The sequence below is a fragment of the Geotrypetes seraphini genome, chromosome 2 (assembly GCF_902459505.1).
Source record: "Geotrypetes seraphini chromosome 2, aGeoSer1.1, whole genome shotgun sequence".
In the NCBI taxonomy this organism is placed as follows: domain Eukaryota; kingdom Metazoa; phylum Chordata; class Amphibia; order Gymnophiona; family Dermophiidae; genus Geotrypetes; species Geotrypetes seraphini.
This window is the reverse complement of record NC_047085.1, coordinates 2,113,278-2,137,323: the sequence shown is the minus strand read 5'-3', so window position 1 is coordinate 2,137,323 and position 24,046 is coordinate 2,113,278. Positions and strand designations below refer to the sequence as shown.

At 42.1% G+C, this 24,046-nt stretch overlaps 1 protein-coding gene across 5 annotated transcripts in view; it reads left to right on the top strand.

Moving 5' to 3' along the window:
• Window positions 1-24,046, top strand: part of ADCK5 (aarF domain containing kinase 5) — a 217,052-nt gene that overhangs the window by 36,584 nt on the left and 156,422 nt on the right. For all 5 annotated transcript variants that reach the window (XM_033934864.1, XM_033934862.1, XM_033934863.1 and 2 more), the window contains exons 2-3: window positions 8,588-8,691; window positions 23,850-23,999. In XM_033934864.1, the coding sequence (XP_033790755.1) occupies window positions 8,588-8,691; window positions 23,850-23,999 (254 nt within the window). The remainder of the gene's footprint in view (window positions 1-8,587; window positions 8,692-23,849; window positions 24,000-24,046) is intronic.

Here is a 24,046-nt window from a genome sequence, read left to right as displayed (position 1 = left end):
CCACCAAGACAAATGTAAAGGATTCCATTGCTCACATAACTCTGTTACTTTTTGCAATAAAAATCTTTCATTCACTTTCATTGTCTCATCGAGTGTATTTTTTAACCAGATTCCTAAATATTTTATTCCTTCTTCTTTCCATATAAAAGGGAATGAATCAAATAAACCTCTTGTACAATGTACATTTAGAGGAAGAACTTCTGATTTAGACCAATTTATTTTATAACCTGAGAATTTCCCAAATTTCTCAATCAATTCAAGTAAACATGGAATGGTTGTTTCAGGATTTCTCAAATGAAGTAATATATCATCCGCATAAGCAGATACCTTATATTCCTTTCCAGAACGTGGAATACCTTGTATATCCTTTACTTGTTGAATAGCTAATAACAAGGGTTCAAGTACTATATCAAAAAGCAAAGGAGACAAGGGACAACCTTGTCTAACTCCCCCTTTGCAACTTGAAACAATCCGAGAAATTATTGTTAATATATAATCTAGCAACAGGAGAACTATACAACGTTTGAATCATTTGTATAAATCCTGAACCAATACCAAACCACTCCATGGCCTGATACATAAAGGTCCATTCTACCCGATCAAAAGCCTTCTCTGCATCCAAGGATAGAGAAGGCCGGATCCCTTATGTCTTTTGTTAGATATAACATATGAAAGGCCAGTCTAGTATTATTGGAAGAGTGTCTTTGAGCAACAAACCCTGTTTGGTGCATACCAACTATATAAGGAAGAGCCTTAGCCCAACGCATGGCTAAAAGTTTAGCTAATAGTTTACCATCTACATTGATTAAAGAAATAGGCCTGTAATTTGAAACCAACATGGGATCTTTATTTGGCTTTGGCAAGACAATAGTTAACGATTCTGCCATAGTGCCTAAAATACAACCTTTATTTAGTTGATTCTGATATAAATTTAATAAATAAGGTAATAAGGTAATTTGGAATGATTTATAAAACTCTACCGTAAAACCATCACCACCTGGAGCGGTCCCTACTCTAAGAGACTTCAATGCTGTTTGTAGTTCTTTTAGCGATATCGGCTTCTCCAGACTTCTTTTTATATGATCAGGAACTTTTGGACTTTCAATTAGATTTAAAAATTCTAAACCATCCTTTTCTCTATCTAAAGAAGAATAAAGGTCTTTATAAAACTTTAAGAATTGTTTTAATATAGGTCCAATTTGAGAATGAATATCTCCTTTTTCATCTTTTAATTGCACTTATTTTTGTCTTTCTCTTTTTTGCTTTAAGATAATTTGCCAATAATCTTCCCGCCTTATTTGAATTCCCATAATACAAAGCTTGCTGAGAAAGAATATCTTTCCTAACCAATTTAGAAGAAATCTCATACTTACATTTAGCTTTTAAAAGAGCTTGTAATGTAGAATTTTCCCATTTTCCAATCAATTTTAATTCTAAGATCTTAATTTCTTGTTCTAAAGTAAAAAATTGCTTTTTTAGTTGTTTCTTAGTATAAGCTGAGAATGAAATAATTTGTCCTCTCATGGTTGCCTTAAAGGCATCCCACAAGGTTTCTGTAGAGACTTCTTCTGTATTGTTAATTTGGAAATACTCATTAATTTTTAGTTGAAAATCCTCACAAAATTTTGGATACGCAAGCAATGCATTATCAAACCTCCAAACAGGCCTAGCATTATCTTGATCAAAATTTTTTTATTTAATCCACACACCACCATGATCTGACAAAATTATTGGATCTATGGAAGCTTGTGTAACATTTTGTATTAACTGATCAGAAACAAAAATATAATCTATTCTAGAAAAGGATTTATGAACATGTGAACAAAAAGAAAATTCTCGATCATTAAAATGAAGAATTCGCCAAATATCTTTCAAATTATAGGAATTTACAAAATTATCCAAACCTAGTGACTTTATAATTTTACTAGGTTTTTTATCCAATAAAATAAACTAAACTAAACCTTAAATTTATATACCGCATCATCTCCACAGATGTGGAGCTTGACATGGTTTACAAGAACTTAAAATATAGGAAGAGAAGGTTTACATGAACTTATATATAGAAGAGAATAGTAAGGGGGATAGAATTACATTTTAGTGAAAAGCCAGGTTTTTAGTTGCTTGTGGAATAATTGGAGGGAGCCCAGGTTCCGCAGCAGGGTAGTAAGGTTGTTCCAAAGACCTGTGATTCTGAAGAGAAGGGATTTTCCCAGTTTGCCTGCATAGCGAATACCGTGTAGAGAGGGGAAGGATAGTTTATACTTTTGGGCGGGTCTGGTAGAGTCAGGACTCGAGGAGTTATAAGATAGTGGGATTAAGGGAGGAAGGATGCCGTGAATGATCTTAAAAGCCAGGCAGGAGCAGTTGAAATGAATTCTGGAAATCACTGGGAGCCAGTGAAGTTTGGCTAGGAGTGGGGAGACATGGTCTTTGCGTTTTGCAAAGATCAACTTGGCTGCAGTATTCTGGATTAACTGGAGACTTTGAAGACTTTTTTTAATAGGCTTAAGTAGATGGCATTGCAGTAGTCTAGTTTGGAGAGGATGATGGATTGGACAAGGACGGCGAAATGTTGTTGGCGAAAATAGAATCTTACTTTCCTTAGCATGTGGAGGTTGAAAAAGCATGATTTAGCCAAGGAGTTGAGGTGGTCATTGAGGGAGAGAGAATAATCGATAATGATGCCAAGGACCTTGCTTGAGAACTCAAGCTGCAGTGCAGTGCCTGAGGGTAGTGCGAAGAGGTGTGGGCAGGTGTTCTAATTTTGGGCCGAGCCAGAGTAATTTTGTTTTTGATTCATTCAATTTCATCTGTACCGAGAAGGACCAGGAATGGAGTCTCATTATGCAAGTTGTAATGTTCTCGTGGAGGTTGGTGAGGTTCTGGTCTGTCTCAAGGAGGACAAGGATATCATCAGCGTATGTGTAAATTGTTTCAAGGGGGGATAATTGGAGGAGTTTCAGGATAAAGGTATAAAGGATCCATAACAGCATTAAAATCTCCTGCCACTACCGAATTGCTAGCAGCCAGTAGTAAAACTATTTGTTGCAGAGTCTTAAAAAATTCAATTTGATTTGAATTAGGGGCATACACATTAAAAAGCGCTACAGTAGTATTACCGATACTCATGTTTACATGCAACCATCTACCTAAAGGATCTGCAGCCACCATATTAAACACTGCAGAGCATTTTTTGTTAATTAGGATAGCTACACCAGCTTTTTTCCCTGCCGCAGGTGCAAAGAAACAATCCTTCACCCAATTACCCACTAATTTCTTTGATTCATCCCCAGATAGGTGTGTCTCTTGGATAAAACAAACCTCCGCATTCTGCTGTTTTAAATATAATAACATCTTTTTTCTTCTAATCGGATGGTTAAGGCCATTAACGTTTAATGAAAAAATTTTAAACTCCATTATACTGATTGAATCACAATAACTACATATGTCCACAAACTAATTATTATATAATCTTTTCTCCCACTCTGAAAATCTAAATTAGTCCCCTCCCCTATCCCCAAATCTCTCCCATTACACCCCCAACCCACCCCCTCCCCTCCCACCCAAAATAACAGTGTCAACTTCGAAATGCACTGTAAGTAAATGAAAAACTCCCTTCAGGCCAAATTCACAAATAATTCTAATAAATATATTAATCTTCCCAATAATATAATGTAAGTCATTTATTATAAAGGAATCATTAAAATTATATTCTCATTCTGTTTATTTTTCTCTTCTTTTTTTTTTTTTAAACCTAAAATATGGAAGAATATTTGCTATTAATCATACAAATAATAATTTAAAAAAACCTGAAGAAATTATTATTCTTCCACCCAAAAATATCAACCTACCCTACCGTATGATTAAACTCAAATGTATCAAACAATGACACAATTGGCAAATATCAATATCCAGCAATTTCCCCTTTTCTCATTCCATTTTAATGACAACACACCACATTCCTCATGCATACGAATCATAACCCAGTAGAATTCAGAAATCAAATTCCACCATACATCTCCTTCAAAGTGTTCATCCTCATATTCACTCCTTTTTTAAGAGATCATTTCAAATGTAAACTTAAAACATACAAAAGGCTACATCTGAAGGATATGCAGAGCTCATTTTAAAATTAACTTTGTTAGAAGGCAATTAGAACATCCACATTCTGTTGTAACAAATCCATGTAGTCTTGTATAAACTCAGAGTTATTACAATCCTTCACCTTCAACATATGACAAATAGAATGTTGCTTTTCTTAACCAGAATACTCCATTTTCTATGAAACTTCAGGCTCATACCACCACGGAAGTTTCATAATATGGCTTATAGCCAAATTCACATTTCGCAAGCATCTTGACAGACTGCCAATAAATAATTACATTTTGCATAAATTCAGCAAGCAAACAAAACTTGCCCAGAGCGCAGTACATAATGTCAAGCCACATTAAACTTTCCCAGGAGTTCATGATGCAGCGGTTCAGCCGAACTTCTGAAGCTGCCATCAAATTACTTCAAACTCAAGGTGCAGAACCCATACATCATGACTCAACATTCCAATGCAGCACCATCCATCAAACTTAACTAAATATTAAAAAAAACCCTTTAGGTTGGGCATAGATCGTATTTAAAAGTATGGTGCAAGGCAAGGATCAAGCCGTATCATACAAGCGATCCTCGCAGTCACAGTTCTGCACCTCAAGACAATCAGATCTTTCCACATTTCCAGAACAGCCCACAGATCTTCCATTGTTGTTTTCACTTTAAATTTCCACCGTGTTTCTTGTAGTTATAAACATAATCTAAAGAAAATGTTTATTCCTCCTTGTGACAAACATTCTAATACGTCTCTGCTCCAAGCAACTGTACAGATGATCACGTGTCCTTGTCAGAATGTTAAGTCCTTTCAAATTTTTAACTGTATCAACACCATGTTGAAGAACTATTTATTTTGCTTATTCAATTTCCTCAGAAGTAGATCATTAAAGGTATTAAAATAAAATAAATGAACAAAAACAATAATAAAAATAAAAAAGAAATACAGTTACCAGGCATTACCATTAAGAAACCATAGGCAGTTCATACTGATCTAAAAACTCCTTCAGTTTTACTGCATCCTCAAAATTAAAATTTTTATTCTCATAAGTTACCCTCATAGTTGCCGGGTATATACTAGCACCTAATGATCTTAGCTGAGGACGCAAATCCAAAAGCTGTTTCCTTCTATATGCTGTTACTTTTGCAAAGTCCGGTACTATATATCTCTTTGAATCCTGGCACTCGAGATTCCTGTTTTCTTTAGCCAATTTAATAATCTCTGCAACCTGCTGATACCGAAGCAGTTTAAAAATCAGTAGAAGCGGACCCTTCTGACCACTTGATCTTCTTGTCGAGATCCTAACGGAAATGAACTTTTCATCGGTAAGATTTTTGGTAAGAAATTAACCAGAAACGCTATAGGATCATTCTTTTCAATTCCCTCCGGTATCCCAATCATTCTTAAATTATTTCTCCTTTCTCGGTTCGATAAATCCTCCAGCTCTTTCCTTAATAAATTTATTTCTTTATGATCCTTTTTACATGTCACCATTTCTGCCTCTGTCTTCTCAGCTCGTTTCTCTAGCTGCTCTAATTTAATATCAACTGCCTGCATTCTTTTTGTAAGATTTGCTACCTCCTCCTTAACTTCCTTTATATTTTTAGCATTGTCCAGCACTATTTCTTTAATCTGCTGTAACTCCCTTCATTAAGTCCCTGTTTTCAATTTCTTCCGTTGGTAAAGGGACTGTTGATGGGGAGACCGACTCCAGTTTTGATCTCTTTACACTCCCCGAACCTAATCTCGCCAAAATATTTTTATTATGTTTACCCGATGCCATAATAACAGTTTAATTACTCCGACGTGACTTACAAAAATTTTGATTTACTTATTTTAGTATAATTAGCCTTTCTCCGCGGAGCTAATCATTCACCCGACCATCCTGGTACGCTGCGAAACCACGCCCCCATATAAACACACGTTTTAACAGAAGTAGAACAGCTATGAAAACACGGAAACTAAAGTAGTGGAATATGACAGCACTCTGTAGCAACCAGCAATAAAATGATGATAATGTCATATACAAATGTAGGCAGTACTGCTTCAGTTTAAAGGAGTGTGTTTCAAAAAATTGGAGGAAAAAGCCTCAGACAAATGCCCTCCCACCACCACAATGGTGGATACAGGTGGTTGGGTGGTAACCTCACTGGCAAAAAACCTCCAGTACACTCCCTGATAAAAAAACTATAAGCAGGGCTGTCTATGCAAAGTTGATAGATGAAAGAAACTTTCAACTTATCTCTGTTGATCGGTACACCGATCAACAGAGATAAGTTGAAAGTTTCTTTCATCAGGGAGTGTACTGGAGGTTTTTTGCCAGTGAGGTTACCACCCAACCACCTGTATCCACCATTGTGGTGGTGGGAGGGCATTTGTCTGAGGCTTTTTCTCCAATTTTTTGAAACACACTCCTTTAAACTGAAGCAGTACTGCCTACATTTGTATATGACATTATCATCATCATATTTTGTGAAAGTGTGGTTTATTATATTATTGATATTTCACATATCCGAGTTCTCTTGCAACGGCAATAAAATACATGAAAAACACTATGGGAAAGAGGGAGTTAAACATATGCAAATTTGGTCAGTGGAGCCGAAAACAAACAACGGGGACAGAGAAACTAGAAAACTAAAGTACTTACTTTGGCTGAATAAATACAAGACATCAGCATAGGGCCTCAACAAAGGACATAGAGGTGAGAAGAAGGAAAATAAAAAGACACGCAAGCAAAGCATATGTGGGGATGGTGCTGAGGCTGGGGGCTGACTGCGGCTGTGCAGGACCATGCAGGCAGCAGGTAGGAATCGCCATTGCCGAATCGGATTGGGCAGCCCTCGTTGGTGTGTGATGTCAGAGTACCACACTAGTGGGGCCCCCTGTTTTCAGGCCCTTTAATCTGGCCCTGGTGGCAGGGAGGGGACGCGATCGCCGGTCCCGTTATCCCCCCGCATATCTTCGGTACGCTGTCCCTGAAAACGGGACATTTTGGCGTCCCGAAGCTGGGATCTAATAAGGGGACGTATGGTCACCTTATTCAAACCACACACCTGTTCCCACATTCAAACAATCCTCTTCAGTTACAGGATCCTTATTTGACTTTTAACCCGGAAGGCTTCTTAACTAAATAAGGGTTATTCTTCCATGCCTTCCTCACATATTCTGTTTCATAATCAAATTCCATAGGATAATCTACAATATCATTCTCAAACTCTGGTTCCTTTACCTCCATAGGAGTTGCTTCTCTGCCATGTGGTTCCCTTCTTCTCCCAGCCAGCCTGCTTGCAGTTCTCCCCAGGAATCTCCTCCTTAAAAGCTAACCTGGCTCTGGGACCATGATTCCTGCGCTGCCAGGAAGTTGCAGGCGGCCACCTTGAACGAGGTATAGGCTTTGGAGAGCAGACAGATCTGCCACGATTGAAGGCCGAACGCTGCACTGTGTGTGGATGAACTGTCCAACAGGCAATGTTGCATTTCGCTAGCTCTGTTCTGGTTATCGCATAATTTAATAATTGCCTTTAATTTTTGATTCACCCTCATAAAAACTCCAAAACATAGTATAAAACGCAATAAAACATTTCCATTAATCACTTCATTCGTTCAGTCACTGCTTCTTAACCAGTTAAACAGCTTCTATAAAAAGAGACGGTTATAAAATGATTTTTCATTCCGAATTGTCCAACCAGCTGATTCCAAAGCTTCACTCTGAGCTCTGGTCCTAGCAAAGCTCACATTCTATAACTCATCGATAGATAAATTCATCTGCAAAAAAGAGTGAAAGCTACAAGAAAAGTGAAATGTGTATCTAAGAAGAGCCTTCCTGCATTCAGCCCAATATCCAAGTCAAAACAAGAACTCCCTCAATGTGCACGAATTTGAGCATGAGGTGACATTGTATGGTTGCAACTCTGCTGAGCCGCACAATCACTGGACCAGATCTCCCAGTGCATTAGACATGGTCCTGTACAGGATCTTAATACAGGTATTAGGAGGTTTCTGCAGGAAAGACGCTGTCCTCTGTGTGTGTGGGATCTTCCTTTACTGTATATAATGCAGGTATTGGGAGGTTCCAGCAGGATCTCGGAGCGCAGGAGACTCTGACCTATGTATCTAATGCAGGTATTGGGGTGTCCCTGCAGGATTTCACAGCAGACCCTGTCCTCCACTATATCCAGGGAAGGTATTGATGAGTGATTTACCTGGAGGAGTGGCCTAGAGGTTCTATCCCAGCGCTCGTCCTTATGTCCCTGGGCAAGTCACTTAACACCCTTTGGTCAGATTGTGAGGCCACCGGGACAGAGAGGGAGAAATATTTAAGTACCTGACTGTAAAACCGCTTAGGCTATAAGCTGTGTATAAATGCTAAAATAAAATAAATAAAAATCTTTTAATAATTAGAAGAGGTTTTAGGGGATTCTTGCAGTATTACCTTTTGCAAGGCATTCAGTTTCTGGGAATTCCTGTGTAATTACTTCCTCTGTCTTGCAGGTTCCTGTGTGCCGGTATCATTACCTCTTGCTTTGCAGAACCCAGAGACCATGGCAGCTTCCTGTGAATCTGGCAAAGAGAAGTTACAGCTTACGGGCCCAAAGGTATTTCCAGGCATCCTGTTAGTACAACTCATTCGAGACCACCATAAGTGTTATTAACAGAGCAGACCCCTATACCATAACCCCTCATCTGCTATTAACAGAAAGAACCTGCTGTTAAGAGAAGGGATCCCTGTACATCTCCCTACTATAACCACTACTCTTTGTCATTTCGCTAGCGCTAAAAAGCACAATCAACATGCAAAAAATGGTTCCTGCTCAGAAGAGCTTACCATCTAATTTGGACAGATAAAGGGGGGGTTGGGGAATTTCTTGCAGAGAATGATAGGATAGACATACGTCATTTTATGGTGAGTGGGTGTTAGGAGTTGAAATGGGTCTTTAGCTTGGATTTGAAGACTGTCAGACGTAATGACTCGGGCAGTTTGTTCCATGCAAGTTAGAAGGGACAAAGGCTGGAATAGGCGGTGAAGGGTACGGATAGGAGGGACTTTACTGATGAACAGAATTCACAAGTGGGAGCATATGGGGAGAGAGAGATTGAGGGGCATTTGTAGGTCCGTAAGAGCAGTTTGAACTGTATTCAGATATGAATGGGACAAGAGGCCCCTGTAGCACCTCCTCTCACCTGCTATTAACAGAAGAGACCTCTGTTCCTCCTGCTATTAACAGAAGGGTGCAAATGGCAAATGAGTCTTGAACCAGTGGGTTATTCTCCTTTTACTTGCGAGTTTGTAGAAGACATTATCTACTTTTTTTCTCTTTGCTCCGCATCCAGCATCACTGGGCTGTGCCCTAGCTCCTCAGTTTTTCCTTCTATTAGTGAGCCTGTCTGCTCTGCTCTGATTTAGATTTATTTTTAGGTCTTCATACCAACTGTGAGTTCCCAATTCGACTGGGGCAGCTCTCCTGGGAAAAACCACAGACTCTGTGGTCAGAAGTCTGTAGCCGGAAGGTCTTTTCTGAAGGAAGCCCATTGGCTTCCAGTCAAACATCGCATAACTTACAAATTACTTTTAATCACTTTCAAGGTCCTAGTTGCAGAAAACCCACTTTTATCGAACATGCCAGTTGACTCCATATACACCAGTCGGAGCCTAATATCAAGTCGACAAACTACTCCTAAATAGTTAACGAACATCTTTGGGATGCTATCTTTGCAGATAAAGGTCCCTGTCATTGTGTTCCCTAATCTCCATCGATAAGTTCAAGGCAGACATGAAAACATTTGTTTTTGTGGATGCATACTAATTTCCCTTTCAACTTACAGCACTGAGGGTATCATGTAAAATGGGAATTCCCTAATGGTTTCCCCCCTCTTTTTCTTTTGTATTATATTTGGTAAGTCCTCCTTCTGACCTTTATGTATGTTTTAATTATGATTTTATTGTATTGAATGTATGCACATTAATGTATTTTAGATTGTAAGCCATCCTGATGGTTTTCCCAAGGGGCGGGCTAGTAAAATTATAATAAATTTGGAAACTTGGCAAACCTTTTATTAACCTGCCTAGCCAGCCTGCCCAACCAATTTATTTATTTATATTTTTCCAATTCTTTATTCATTTTTTCATCTTACATCAAGTGTACAATATTACATCAATTGAATCATACACATCACTTGAAATTCTTTCTATTAACATCTTAAATACATAAATTAAGCCCCTCCCCCACCCTCCCTTTCCACAAATATTGTAAATCAAGCATATCATATATGTGTTATATTCAAAAATATTGATTAAACCAATAATATAACTATATATCACCCCCTTTCCATTATTATAATTATACTTTCAGTGTAAAAAGGTATCTAATCATTACAATATGTTATCAATGGCCCCCAAATCTTTTTAAATTATTATAATTCCCTTTTTGTATAATAATAATAATAATAACTTTATTTTTGTATACCGCCATACCCAAGGAGTTCTAGGCGGTTTACATTTGATTAACAAAAATATTACAAGTGGTTTAAAAACAATTGAACACTATTAGAAGCAAGCAATAAATTACAAGTGGTTCAAAACAATTGAACAATATTAGGAGCAAGGAAGTAGTTGAAGTTAGAGAGAGAGGGGGGAGTGTAGGTCAAGTGGGGGGGAGGTGGGTAGGTTGGGAAAAGAGAGGTGGAAGGGGGCAGGAGGAGATTGTTGTTCATTGGAGAGGGGTGTTAGGTGTCTTGTCCATGGAATAGGTGAGTTTTGAGAGATTTTCTAAACCCGAGGTAGGTGGGGGCCTCAAGGACAATTTGGGCTAGCCATGGGTTCAGTTTGGCAGCCTGGAAGGCGAAAGTTTTATCGAGGAATCTTTTGGAGTGACATAGTTTTAGGGAGGGGAAGGCGAAGAGCTGAATTCTGCGGGAGTGCTTGTTTATGCGATTCAGGTAGAAGTGAGGGTTTAAGTAGCTTGGGGATAGGCCAAATACTGTTTTATAACAGAAGCAGGTGAATTTGAATAGGACTCTGGATTCAAAGGGTAGCCAGTGAAGTTTGTGGTAGAAAGGGGTGACATGTTCCCATTTTTTCAGGCCGAATATGAGGCGGACCACAGTGTTCTGGATCATTTTAAGTCTTCTAATGGTTTTCTTCGTGGAGCTCAAGTAAATAACAATTGTTGTTTCCATTTTGTATATATGGCACAACGAATTCCACCAGAAGGTGTAATTAAGTCTTTTCCAATGTTTCCAATTTCTGGTGATATGTTGAATGGCAACTCCTGTCATTATTAATAAAAGTTTATTATTGCTTGATGAAATTTGACTTTTTATTCTCATGGATGTCCCAAATAGAACTGCATCGTATGATAGAGCTACATGGTTTTCTAATAAACAATTAATTTGAGACCAAATTGATTTCCAAAAGGGACAAAAATATGTTAAATGATCTAGAGTCCCTGCTTCCAGATTACAATGCCAGCATCTATTAGACTTAGAGTTATCCAACTTTTGAAATCTAACTGGGGTCCAAAATGCTCTATGTAACAAAAAGAACCAAGTTTGTCTCATAGATGCAGACACTGTACATCTCATTCTCCAAGACCAAATTCGTGGCCATTGAGATGCAGAAATTTGATGCTTTAATCTCAATGCTCCAAATGTCTTTGGTTTTTTATTCATAAATCCAGATATCAATTTATACCAAGAAATCCGCCTGAAAGCATAAGAATTCCAGACTATACTGATTGCTAAGATTTTTCCATTCAGGGAACCCCTCCTGAATAGCCTGCTTCAGCTGCAGCCATTTAAAACTTTGTGATTTGTTTAGATCATATTTATGTTGCAACTGTGAAAAATCAAGCAGTTTACCATTTGAAATAACATCATTTAAAGTTCGTATACCTGCAATAATCCAATGCTTCCATACGATTTTAAAACCGCCAATTTGAACCTTGGAGTTTAGCCAAATAGATTGATTTGTTGACTTGTGTATTGGGTTAGGTGCTAAATTGCTGACATAACGTAATATTTTCCATGTATCCATCAATATTCTATTCTCTTTATATATTCTAGGCATTTTTATACTGAGAACATGAGATAGATGTAAAGGAAACATGAGTCACCATTCCAAATACAGCCAATCTGAGATGTTTTCCATGAGCTCTGGGAGGACCAAATACAATGCCCAACCAATTTAGTGGCTCAGGGACTGCTCCCCTCACACCTGGTTTTTACCAGAGCTTGAGCCGCAGGCTGTATGGTCCCGTGTCAGTCCTGAGGACTTTCGTGGGTGCTGGCTACATTTCCACCCCTCCACCAAAGACGCGTGAGGAGCTGTGGGGGTCTGGAATCTGACTGGCAGCCCAAAGAAACGAGCATATAGAGTGGATTTTCCTGCAGTGTGAGCTGAAGAAAGCACAGCAGTAAGTACAGGCTACTGTAGCTTTTGGGAAACATCGGGGGGATTGAGGTTTTAGAGGATTCTTAGGCTGACGTTTGGGTCTCCCACCTCCAAAAGCCCCTTTGTTGAATTTTCTGTGCTTTTATTTAGCTCTCCCGGGCTGTTTTTTGGCTCTAAAATGCTGCTGCAGCCATCTTGGATTCCACTCAAAACATCTCCGGTTTGTTTAAAATCATTCCTGATGGACTCCTCAGGCTGTTTTAATGTAGTTCATGCCATATTTGCACTGGCTGACTAGCTGAGGAACTGCCCTCTCTGGTCCCTCTAGGGCGTCCCACTTATAGGTGGCTCAGTTTGGGGGTAAAAGAATCCCCCCTAGAGCCTTCAAGTAGTGATTTGGTGGATTTGTCAAAACATAGATGCATCTGGGTCATGATTGAATTAACTTGTCTCTTCTTTGATATTTCTGGGTCATAGACTATAAAGTCCACCTGATATTGTCCTAGGTTCCAAATGCTGAAGCTGCCGTCCAAGCTCACTCCAGCCTATCCCACCATCCTGTTTGCAGGATATCTACCATAAATTCTGGCCAGTACCATCTTTATGTTCCAAGTTACTGGAGTTCCCATTGAACATAAGAACATAACAATTGCCGCTGCTGGGTCAGACCAATGGTCCATCCTGCCCAGCAGTCTCCTCACGCGGCGGCCCCAAGGTCAAGACCAGTGCTCCAAATGAGTCCAGTCTCACCAGTTTAGCATGAACTTGTCCAACTTTGTCTTGAAACCCTAGAGGGTGTTTTCCCCTATAACAGACTTCCCCTACCCATCCTACACCAAATTACCACTTATGGGGTACAGACTGTGCAAGTCTGTCTAGTACCGGCCTTAGCTCTTTAATTTACATAATTTGCTTTCTAATTAGAGATAATCTATGTTTATCCCATGCTTTTTTGAATTCCATCACCGTTTTCATCTCCACCATTTCCCTCGGGAGAGCATTCCAGGCATCTAGCACCCTCTCCGTGAAAAGGAATTTCATTACATTTGTCTTGAATCTACCATCCCTCAACCTCAAATTATGTCCTCTGGTTTTACCATTTTCCTTTCTCTGAAAAAGATTTTGTTCTATGTTAATACCTTTCAAGTACTTGAACGTCTGAATCATATCTCCCCTTTCCCTCCTTTCCTCTAAAGCAGGAGTGTCCAACCTTTTGGCTTCCCTGGGCCGCATTGGCCGAAAAAAATGTTTCTGGGGCCGCGCAAACACTGCAGCAAGACAGAGGAGGGAACTGGCTAGATGATAAACACCCAGGGGCAGCAGAGGAAAACACTGCAATGCCCTCAACCAGGGCCGCACAAAATACTTCACAGGGCCGCAGGTTGGCCACCCCTACTCTAAAGTATACATATTCAAGGCTTCCAGTCTCTCCTCATAGGTCTTTTGGCGCAAACCTCCTATCATTTTCGTTGCTCTCCTCTGGACCGCTTCAAGCCTTTTTGTGTCCTTCGTCAGATAAAGTCTCTAAAACTGAACACAATACTCCAAGTGGGGCGTCACCAACGACCTGTACAGGGGCATCAACACCTTCTTTCTTCTACTCTCTTTATACAGCCCAGCATCCGTCTGGCAGCAGCCACAGCCTAGATCTTTGGACACTATCACCCCAAGGTCCCTCTCCCCATCCTCTCACATCCCAACATATACGGCTGCTTCCGATTATTAATCTCCAGATGCATTACTCTGCATTTCTTTGAATTGAATTTTAGTTGCCAGATATTAATAATAATAATTTATTTTCTTATATACCGCCCTACCAGTAGTTCTGGGCGGTTTACAACAAGAAAAAAACTGAAACATTTCAGTGAAGAAATACAATTCAATAAAATACAACATCACTAATATATTGTTAAAAGTTAACATACAAATGTCGAATAAATAAGTTTTCAATAATTTCCTAAATTTGAAGTAAGATCGAGATTGAAGAGTCAAAGGACCATTCCTCTAACTTTTACAGATTTTTTAAATGTTTTCCACTCCGTCCTCGGTGTCTACTCGGTTACAAATCTTGGTATCATCCACAAAAAGTCAAACCTTACCCTTCTATCCCTTCAGCAATGTCACTCACAAACATATTGAACAGAATCGGCCCCAGCACCGAACCCTGAGGGACTCCACTACTCACCTTTCCTTCCTCCGAGCGACTTCCATTAACCACCACCCTCTGGCGTCTGTCCGTTAACCAGTTTCTAACCCAGTTCACCACTCTGTGTCCTAACTTCAGGTTTGTTCAACAGCCTCCTAAGAGGAACTGTATCAAAGGCTTTGCTGAAATCCAAGTAAATTACATCTAGCATATGTCCTCGATCCAGCTCTCTGGTCACCCAATCAAAAAATTCAATCAGGTTCGTTTGGCACGATTTACCTTTTGTAAACTTTTGTTAAGTCTTCAGAATGTGCCTTCCACCAGCCATTTTATTTTCTGGCTGTGGATGGCACATTCTGACGACTTAACAAAAGTTGATATAAGATGATTGACTCAGAGAATTTAGTACAAGCTGTTTTGTATATTAGTATATAAACTGTTGACAGCTAATAAGAATAAAGAGGTTTACAACCACACTATTATAGTGATGTTACCCTTAGTAAAGCCATGCTGCCTCAGACCTTGTAACCCATTAGATTCTAGGAAGTTCACTATCCTTTCTTTCAGCAACACTTCCATAATTTTTCCAACAACCGAAGTGAGGCTTAACGGCCTTTAGTTTCCCGCTTCATCTCAGTGACCACTTTTGTAAATTGGGATCACATCCGCTCTTCTCCAATCCCCAGGAACCACTCCTGTCTCCAGAGTTTTGTTGAATAAGCCTTTAATAGGACCTGCCAGAACCTCTCTGAGCTCCCTCTGTATCCTGGGATGGATCCCGTCCGGTCCCATCGCTTTGTCCACCATCAGTTTTTCAAGTTGTTCATAAACATTTTCCTCCATGAACAGCGCAAAATATACTCCACTAGTCTTTAAGCCCATTACATTAGCAGGTGCTAGAATAGATGTGTGTGTCTGTCTTTCTTTCTTTCTTTCTTTCTCTCTCTCTCCTTGGCCGCTGTCTGTCTGTCTTTCTTTCTGTCTCTGTCTCTCTTTCCTTGGCTGTCCACCACTACCCCTTGCCTGCTCCCCCTGTCCAGCAGTAGCCCTTCTCCCTTCCTTTTACCTCCCCCTGTCCAACAACACCCCTTCCCTGCTCCCCCTGTCCAGCAGTAGGCCTTCTCCCTTCCTTTTACCTCCCCCCCTGTCCAGCAGCACCCCTTCCCTGCTCCCCCTGTCCAGCAGCAGCCCTTCTCCCTTCCTTTTACCTCCCCCTGTCCAGCAGCACCTTTTCCCTGCTCCCCCTGTCCAGCAGTAGGCCTTCTCCCTAACTTTTACCTCCCCTTGTCCAGCATCTGCTAGCCTGGGCAGCCTTGGGGCTTTTGTTAGGCCGGCCCACCTCGCATTATCGAAGTGGATCGGCCTAGCAAATGCCCCGCGGCTGTTGCGTTTGCTGGTCCGGGGGTGAGAAGAGGTGTCCCGGCAACGGCAGCGGAATCAAACCACCACCGCTGCTCAAGCCGCTCCATGCGCCGCAAGACGCCCCAGGCGCCTACAATCGAATTTGGCACGGAGGCACACATCACGGCGGCAGGGATCACAACCTCCTAAGTGCGCATGCGTGCTTAGGGTTTTATTATAGAGGATTTTCTTGTGTAACTTTGCCAGGCAATCTCGGTCCTTCTCCAGGATTTTCTTCCATGAACACAGAACAGAAGTATTTGTTTAGCACATTTGCTTTTTCCTCATCACTCTCCACCTATCAGTTCCTAGCATCTCCACATATCAGTTCCTAGAATCTTTTAGTTTAGCAATTCCATTTTTCCATTTTCCTCATTTCACTAATATATCTATTGTTCAACAGGGCCTGGAGAAAGGACTGTTGTACATTTTTCCCTTTGTGGCCCATGATAGGCCAAGTCATTCAAAGAATAGGAGAAAAGCTTCATTGGGCCTCTACTACCAGGGTTGGTAATCCTGGATGCTCCAGATTGGGTGCGTCGGCTGTGGTACACAGATCTGGTTTGTTTCTCGAGGAACAAGTGTCTCCAAACTTGCCACTGCATCTGGTTTGCTCTCGCAGGATCCAATTGCCCTGGAAGATCCAGAACGCTTTAGACTTCTGTCATTGCTCTTGAGTGTGTGGCCTTTGCGCGGAAGAGCTCCTCAGAGTTGATTATTGCTACCCTCCTCAGATCTAAGAAACCAGCGACTGTCACAGCCTATGCTTTTCAGCACTGGAGTTCTAAGGAGAATATGGAGCTGACCTCAGCATTTCTCCAGGATGGTCTCGAGAGGGGTTTGGCCATTGGCTCCCTCAAAATATAAGTGGCAAGACTCGTGTTTTAGGGCTTGAGTAGAAAAGGTTTCCTTGGCGCCCTTCCTTCTGCCAAAGACACTAAGATTATATGAAAGATGTAGCTGAATAATAGAAATCCTTCAGAAACTTGGAACACAGCAAAGGCAGCACGCAGAGTACATATTTTCCTTAATAGAACTAAATATTTTCGTTTAATGTCTGGAACATAACATAACAGGTTTCTGAAAATAAGCTAAAAGTCACACTAACAGTGCACATGTTTGTTAAACTCTTCTAGTGCTGACATAGGAGAACCTATAGTGAGTGATAAGTGCGTCATCATTGTTTCCAGGGAAACAGACTAAAACATAGGCTGGGGGGACCAGGCTGACCTAGAATATCATTAGTTGTGTAGATGGTTTAGAGAGAAAACATATCTGTTTATAAGAACATATTTTTCTTCCACTTACGCAGAACTACTGAATGAATACTTCTGCCCGGTCTTCACCTGCGAGGCACCGGGGCACGGTCCGCAGTTGCAGGCAAGGCCCAGCGTGGAAGACCCGTTTCAGAATTTCGAGTTCACACCTGGCGACGTCTACTACGAACTGGCAAGACTCAAGGTGAACAAAGCCATGGGACCGGACAATCTACACCCCAGGGTGCTCAGTGAGCTGCGTGATGTCCTGGCAGAACCTCTATCAGGACTCTTCAATCTCTCCCTAAGTTCGGGGAGAGTCCCCATAGACTGGAAAACAGCTAACGTCATTCCACTGCACAAAAAGGGTTGCAGGGCAGAGGCTGCAAACTACAGACCGGTGAGTCTCACATCAATAGTATGCAAACTCATGGAAACACTAATCAAACGTAAATTAGACGCAATCTTGGATGAGGAGAATCTACGGGATCCCAATCAACACGGATTCACCAAGGGTAGGTCCTGCCAATCCAATCTCATCAGCTTCTTTGACTGGGTAACAAAACAGTTAGACTTGGGAGAATCCGTGGACGTCGTATACCTAGACTTCAGCAAAGCTTTCGATAGTGTCCCGCATCGCAGGCTGTTGAACAAGATGAAATCAATGGGGCTGGGAGAAACACTAACTACATGTGTCAATGACTGGCTGAGTGGCAGACTTCAGAAGGTGGTAGTTAATGGTACCCTCTCTAAAACATCGGAGGTGACCAGTGGAGTACCGCAGGGCTCGGTCTTGGGCCCGCTCCTTTTCAACATATTCATAGGTGACCCAACTCAGGGGCTTCAAGGTAAGGTAAAGTTATTCACTGACGCCGCCAAACTATGCAATATAGTGAGAGATGGCAATTCACCCGATAGTATGACACAGGACCTACATTTGTTGGAGCTTTGGTCCTCGACCTGGCAGCTGGGCTTCAACGCTAAGAAATGCAAGATCATGCACCTCGGCAGCAGAAATCCGTGCAGAACTTACACCTTGAATGGTGAGACCTTAGCTAGAACTTCAACAGAACGAGACTTGGGAGTGATCATCAGCGCAGGCATGAAAACTGCTGCATTCTTTTCCACAAGTTAAATAAAAACCCACAAAGTTTTAGTGTTGCTGGATTATAGGAAAGTTTTTTCTCCATTACCTAGGGGTGATGTAAGATTTTTGCCTCTTAAAATCATCTTTTTGTGGTAATGAGCCCTTACTGCCAGGCTCCTAGTTCCAGGTGGATTTGTGCAGCCATTGATTAGCTTATATTGGGTATGGTAAGCAACCACTGATTGCTTTGAGAGTGCACTCTACGAGGAGTGTGGCTTCTTCCTTGAGTCCCAGGCAGTGTAGCCTGAGGAAATTTGTAGGGCGGCTACTTGGTCCACGTTTCATACATTCACAAAATTTTACAGAGTGGAGGTGGCAGCATGAAAGGACACCGCGTTTAGGTCCTTGGTGCTCACGGCAAGCTCATCTGCCCCGCCCTAAATTCAGAGGACTGTTTTGGTATGTCCCGTTGGTTCAAGACTCATGCTTTTTTGCACTAGAAGGGAAGATTAGGTTCTTCCCTTGATAATCTTCTTTCTAGTAGAAAGGCTTATGAGTTTTGAAGACCCACTCTGCCAGATTTCAGTTAGCCTGCTTGCTGTCTCAGACAGATTTTGGTGTCTGTTGTCAGACAGTTCTGAAGAGCACTGTTTTTCAATGAAAAAAGCAAGAGGCTTGACAGCTACATAAGTGTTTGTGCTGATTGCACTCAGGTAGGTGGCTTGTCCATTTCCACTTTGTTCTCGGTTATAATTATATTGGCTTTAATTTGTTGCAGATCAGAACAAAATTGGCTGGTAGGGGAATACCCCGTTTCCCGCCTCCTTATCTCTCCTCTTATAGGAAGTGGCAAGTGCTTTGATACAAACTGAGGAGATGGGGCACAGCCCAGATATGAAGGAGGTAGAGCTGAGAGAAAAAGGTAGATGGTGCCTTCTAGAAACTCGTGAGTAAAGGAGAATAACCCACTGGTTCAAGACTCATGTGCCTTTCTACTAGAAAGATTATTGAGTTAAGAAGCTAATCTTCCCTTGTACCGTCTAACCCCCCAACCTGCTATTAACAAAAGGATCCTTGTACCTCTGTTTAATTGTTTCACTGACAAAAACAAGTCTGAAGAGACTGTGGTTAAGTCAGAATATAGCTGCAGGGGCAGGAGCAGTGGCAAGAAATCTTATCATATTACAGTGGTGCCTCGCATAACGGCCGCCTCGCACAGCGGACGCTGCGCACAACGAACTTTATGTCGTGATCCGTATAACGTACTTCGTTTCACACAACGAAGTCGCCCGAGCTGCATCCTTCCGGGGTTCCTGCGGGGTTGGATCGCAGCAGGGTTGGTCGAGGGTAGTCTCCTTCTCCTTACCTGCCCTGTCGCAGCACACAGCCGAACGGAAATCTTCCCGATGTCAGCGCTGACGTCGGAGGGAGGGCTTAAGCAAAGCCCTCCCTTCCTCCGACGTCAGCGCTGACATCAGGAAGACTTCCGGTCGGCTGTGTGCGGCTGCGGCAGGGCAGGTAGGAAGAAGGCAATGGCGAACGAAAGAGGGGGGAGGGGGCGGTCCGCCCCGAAGAATGTGCACAGCTGGTCAGGTCCCCCGATCGACCGACAACAGGCCCGGCCGACAAACCTCCCTGCCCTGTAGCCGCGAATCTAAATTACCTCTTACAGCAGCTTCAATAATCCAGCTGCTGTAAGAAGGTAATTTAGATTCGCGGCTACAGGACAGGGAGATTTGTCCGACCGGGCCTGTTCTGTTGTCGGTCGGGTGCAAAAGCGCCACAAAGGTGGAGGCAGGGAGGGAGGAAAGGTGGAGTGGAGAAGAAAAGACGCTTAAGGGGGGAGAAGGCCGCTGAAAGCACATGTTGGAGCAGGGGATGAGAGGGAGGGAGAGAAGGGGAAATATTGGACAAGGGCAGAAGGGATGCTAAATCATAGGGTGACAGGCAGAGAGAACAACAGGAAAAAGAGTGGAAGCAATCTTGAACCCTGAGGGTGAGGGCAGAGAGAGGTGGTGAGATGATTGATCATGGGGAGAGGGACAAAAGGGAATAGAGATGGGATAGGAAGATAGTGGAAGTAAAAGGACAGGGAGATGTATGTTTTTAGATGTATCTAAATAAAAATAATAACAAAAAATTTATCTTTTTTATGTCATCTTAGCATATTTTATGCTGCAGAACAAATTATTTTTTTTTACATGTATTCCTATGGGAAAACGCGTTTCACATAACGAACGTTTCACATAACAAACTTGATCCTGGAACCAATTAAGTTCGTTGTGTGAGGCACCACTGTACTCCGATACTGAAAGAACTTCCTGTCTTAGCTAGAATATCTTTCAAAATGTTATGCCTGGTTTTTAAGGCTTTTCAGTCGAGTGTTCCACAATTTCGTAGAAACATAGAAATTGACGGCAGATAAGGGCCACGGCCCATCCAGTCTGCCCACCCTAATGACCCTCTGGAAAATTGATCAAGATCTTTATGATTTTCACAAAATTGCTCGCTGCAACTTCTAACTTTAAAGAGTTAAATTTTCATCTATTAGGAATTGGACCTTTAGTTACGAGGGGGGTCTATCCTTCTGGAGGTCTCCGTCAAATGTGGTCAGTAGTCTAAGCAGCTACTTCACTTATCGAAAAGCCTTGAAAACTTGAATGTTTCAAAATAGTTCTGGTGATTCTTAATTTAATTCCTTTCAGAATTTTGTTATGAATATTGGTAGGAGGGACACGGTGTCAGTTGCATTATGCTTATGTATTTACTTAAAATGGTTTACAATAGCAAATAAAAATCTGAGTGCAAGATGGTATATCAAATTAAATCAAATCGGCCCCCACCTGTTATTTAACAGAAGAGACCCCTGTACCTCCTCTTCCCAACTGCTGTTAAGGGGCCCCTGTACCTCTTCCCCCTCCCACTGTTAAGAGAAGGGACTCCTGTACCTCTTCCCTGCTTATAAGAAGTGGCCCCTGTAACTCCTCCCCCTCCCACTATTAAGAGAAGGAACTCCTGTACCTCTTCCCTGCTTATAAGAAGTGGCCCCTGTAACTTCTCCCACTCCCACTATTAAGAGAAGGGACTCCTGTACCTCTTCCCTGCTTATAAGAAGTGGCCCCTGTATCTCCTCCCCTTCCCACTGTTAAGAGAAGGGACCCCTGCACCTCTTCCCCCCACCTGCTATTGAGAAGTGGCCCTTGTAACTACTCCCCCTTCTGCTGGTAAGAGAAGGGACCCCTGCACCTCTTTGCCCCACCTGCTATTGAAAAGTGGCCCTTGTACCTTCTCTCCCTCCCACTGTTAAGAGAAGGGACCCCTGTACCAACTCCCTCTCCTCTTGTTAACAGTTGGGATCCTCGTATCTTTCTCACCATCAGCAATTAGTTGCCAGAATCCTCATTTTCCTCTCCCCTAGTTATTAAAAGATCAAATAGTTTCATTACTCAGTACTGTGCTTTTAATGGAGAGGAGCAGTGGCAGCTGTCTTCTCACCTGCCGATATGTCTAAGAGTTTTTCTATACTCTCTTTTTCAACTGCCAGTAAGAGCTGGGAACTATTTATCTCTCTCTTCAATTAGCACAGCTCTTCACCCACCAGTGAGGGACACTTCTTCATCTTACTATAAGGGAAAGGTCTCTCTCCTTATCATTTAGGAAATGATGGGATCACTGTAAGTGACTTTCTCATTAAATTGTGGGACATCACAGGGGTCTCACTTAGTAGAGAAAGAGAGCTTGTTCACCCTCTCCAAGGTAGAGAGAACGAGAGGGCACTTGCTAAAGTTAAAGGGAAAAGATTCCATAGAAACGTAAGAACATAAGAACATAAGCAATGCCTCCGCTGGGTCAGACCTGAGGTCCATCGTGCCCAGCAGTCTGCTCACGTGGCGGCTCAACAGGCCAAGGACCTGTGCAGTAATCCTCTATCTATACCCTTCTATTCCCTTTTCTAGCAGGAAATTGTCCAATCCTTTCTTAAACCCCAGTACTGTACTCTGCCCTATTACGCCCTCTGGAAGCGCATTCCAGGTGTCCACCACACGTTGGGTAAAGAAGAACTTCCTAGCATTCGTTCTGAATCTGTCCCCTTTCAACTTTTCCGAGTGCCCTCTTGTTCTTTTATTTTTAGAAAGTTTGAAGAATCTGTCCCTCTCTACTCTCTCTATGCCCTTCATGATCTTGTAGGTCTCTATCATATCCCCTCTAAGTCTCTTCTTCTCCAGGGAAAAGAGACCCAATTTCTCCAATCTCTCAGCATATGAAAGGTTTTCCATCCCTTTTATCAGACGTGTCGCTCTCCGCTGAACCCTCTCGAGTAATGCCATATCCTTCTTAAGGTACGGCGACCAATATTGGACGCAGTACTCCAGATGCGGACGCACCATCACCCAATACAATGACAGGATAACTTCTTTCGTTGTGGTTGTAATACCCTTCTTGATTATACCTAGCATTCTATTCACTTTCTTAGCGGCCGCTGTGCACTGTGCCGTCGGCTTCATTGTCATGTCCACCATTACCCCCAAGTCCCTTTCTTGGGTTCTCTCATTCAATAACATCCCTCCCATCGTATAGTTGTACCTCGGGTTTCTGCTTCTCACCTGCAGTACTTTACACTTCTCAACGTTGAACTTCATCTGCCATCTCGTTGCCCATTCCCCTAGTTTGTTCAAGTCCCTTTGTAATTCTTCGCAGTCCTCTTTAGGACGAGCTCCACTAAATAGTTTGGTGTCATCCGCAAATTTTATTATCTCACACTTCTTCCCCCAGAAAGTGGTAGAAATCTGGAACGCTCTTCCAAAGGCTGTTATAGGGGAAAACACCATCCAGGGATTCAAGAAAAGGTTAGATAAGTTCCTGCTGGACCAGAATGTACGCAGGTAAGGCTAGTCTCAGTTAGGGCACTGGTCTTTGACCTAAGGGCCGCTGCGTGAGTGGACTGCTGGGCACAATGGACCACTGGTCTGACCCAGCAGCGGAAATCTTATGTTCTACACAGGCCTGTGATGCTTGTGCAAGTACTGGGGGGCTTCAAAGTTTGTGCTTTTACTAATTCATTCCATGGATCACTAAATCCCACCCCTGATGTCTGAGGCCTTCCCTTCTACCTTTGTCTTCCCAGAATTGAGAGTGCTCCTCATCGCTGTATATGTAAACCGCTCTGAACTGCTTGTGGCATTGCACTATACAAATAAAATGATTATTATTAAGAGTGCAGTGAATGGACTGAGGACCTGGAAAGCCAGGGTTCAAATCCTGCTTCTGCCTCTAACATTCTTCACGAATGGTAACAATTGCCTCAGGTAGCCACTTGATTGTAAGCTCTTTGGGGCATGGTCATTTTGTACGGTGTCAGTGGAGAGGAGCCCAGCAGTTGAAGGGAAAGCTTCAGGTTAAGCCTAAGGGTGGTGTGATGTGACTGGCCAAGTCCTCCCTCCACTTCTGTGACTGGGTTTTTCTGTGTCTTGCAGCTCTCTTTGGAATCGGCGGATGGTGAAGATGTTGGCTCTGGGCATGATATCCACTGTACCCTTGGTGGCTGCCATCCATTATTCCCTGGCAGGGCCACAAGAGAGGAGAATGATAAGAATTGACATCGAAGGTGTAGGAAGATTTTTCCGGTGGGTATTTGGAAGGTTTGCATATCTCTAGGACAGGGGTAGGGAAC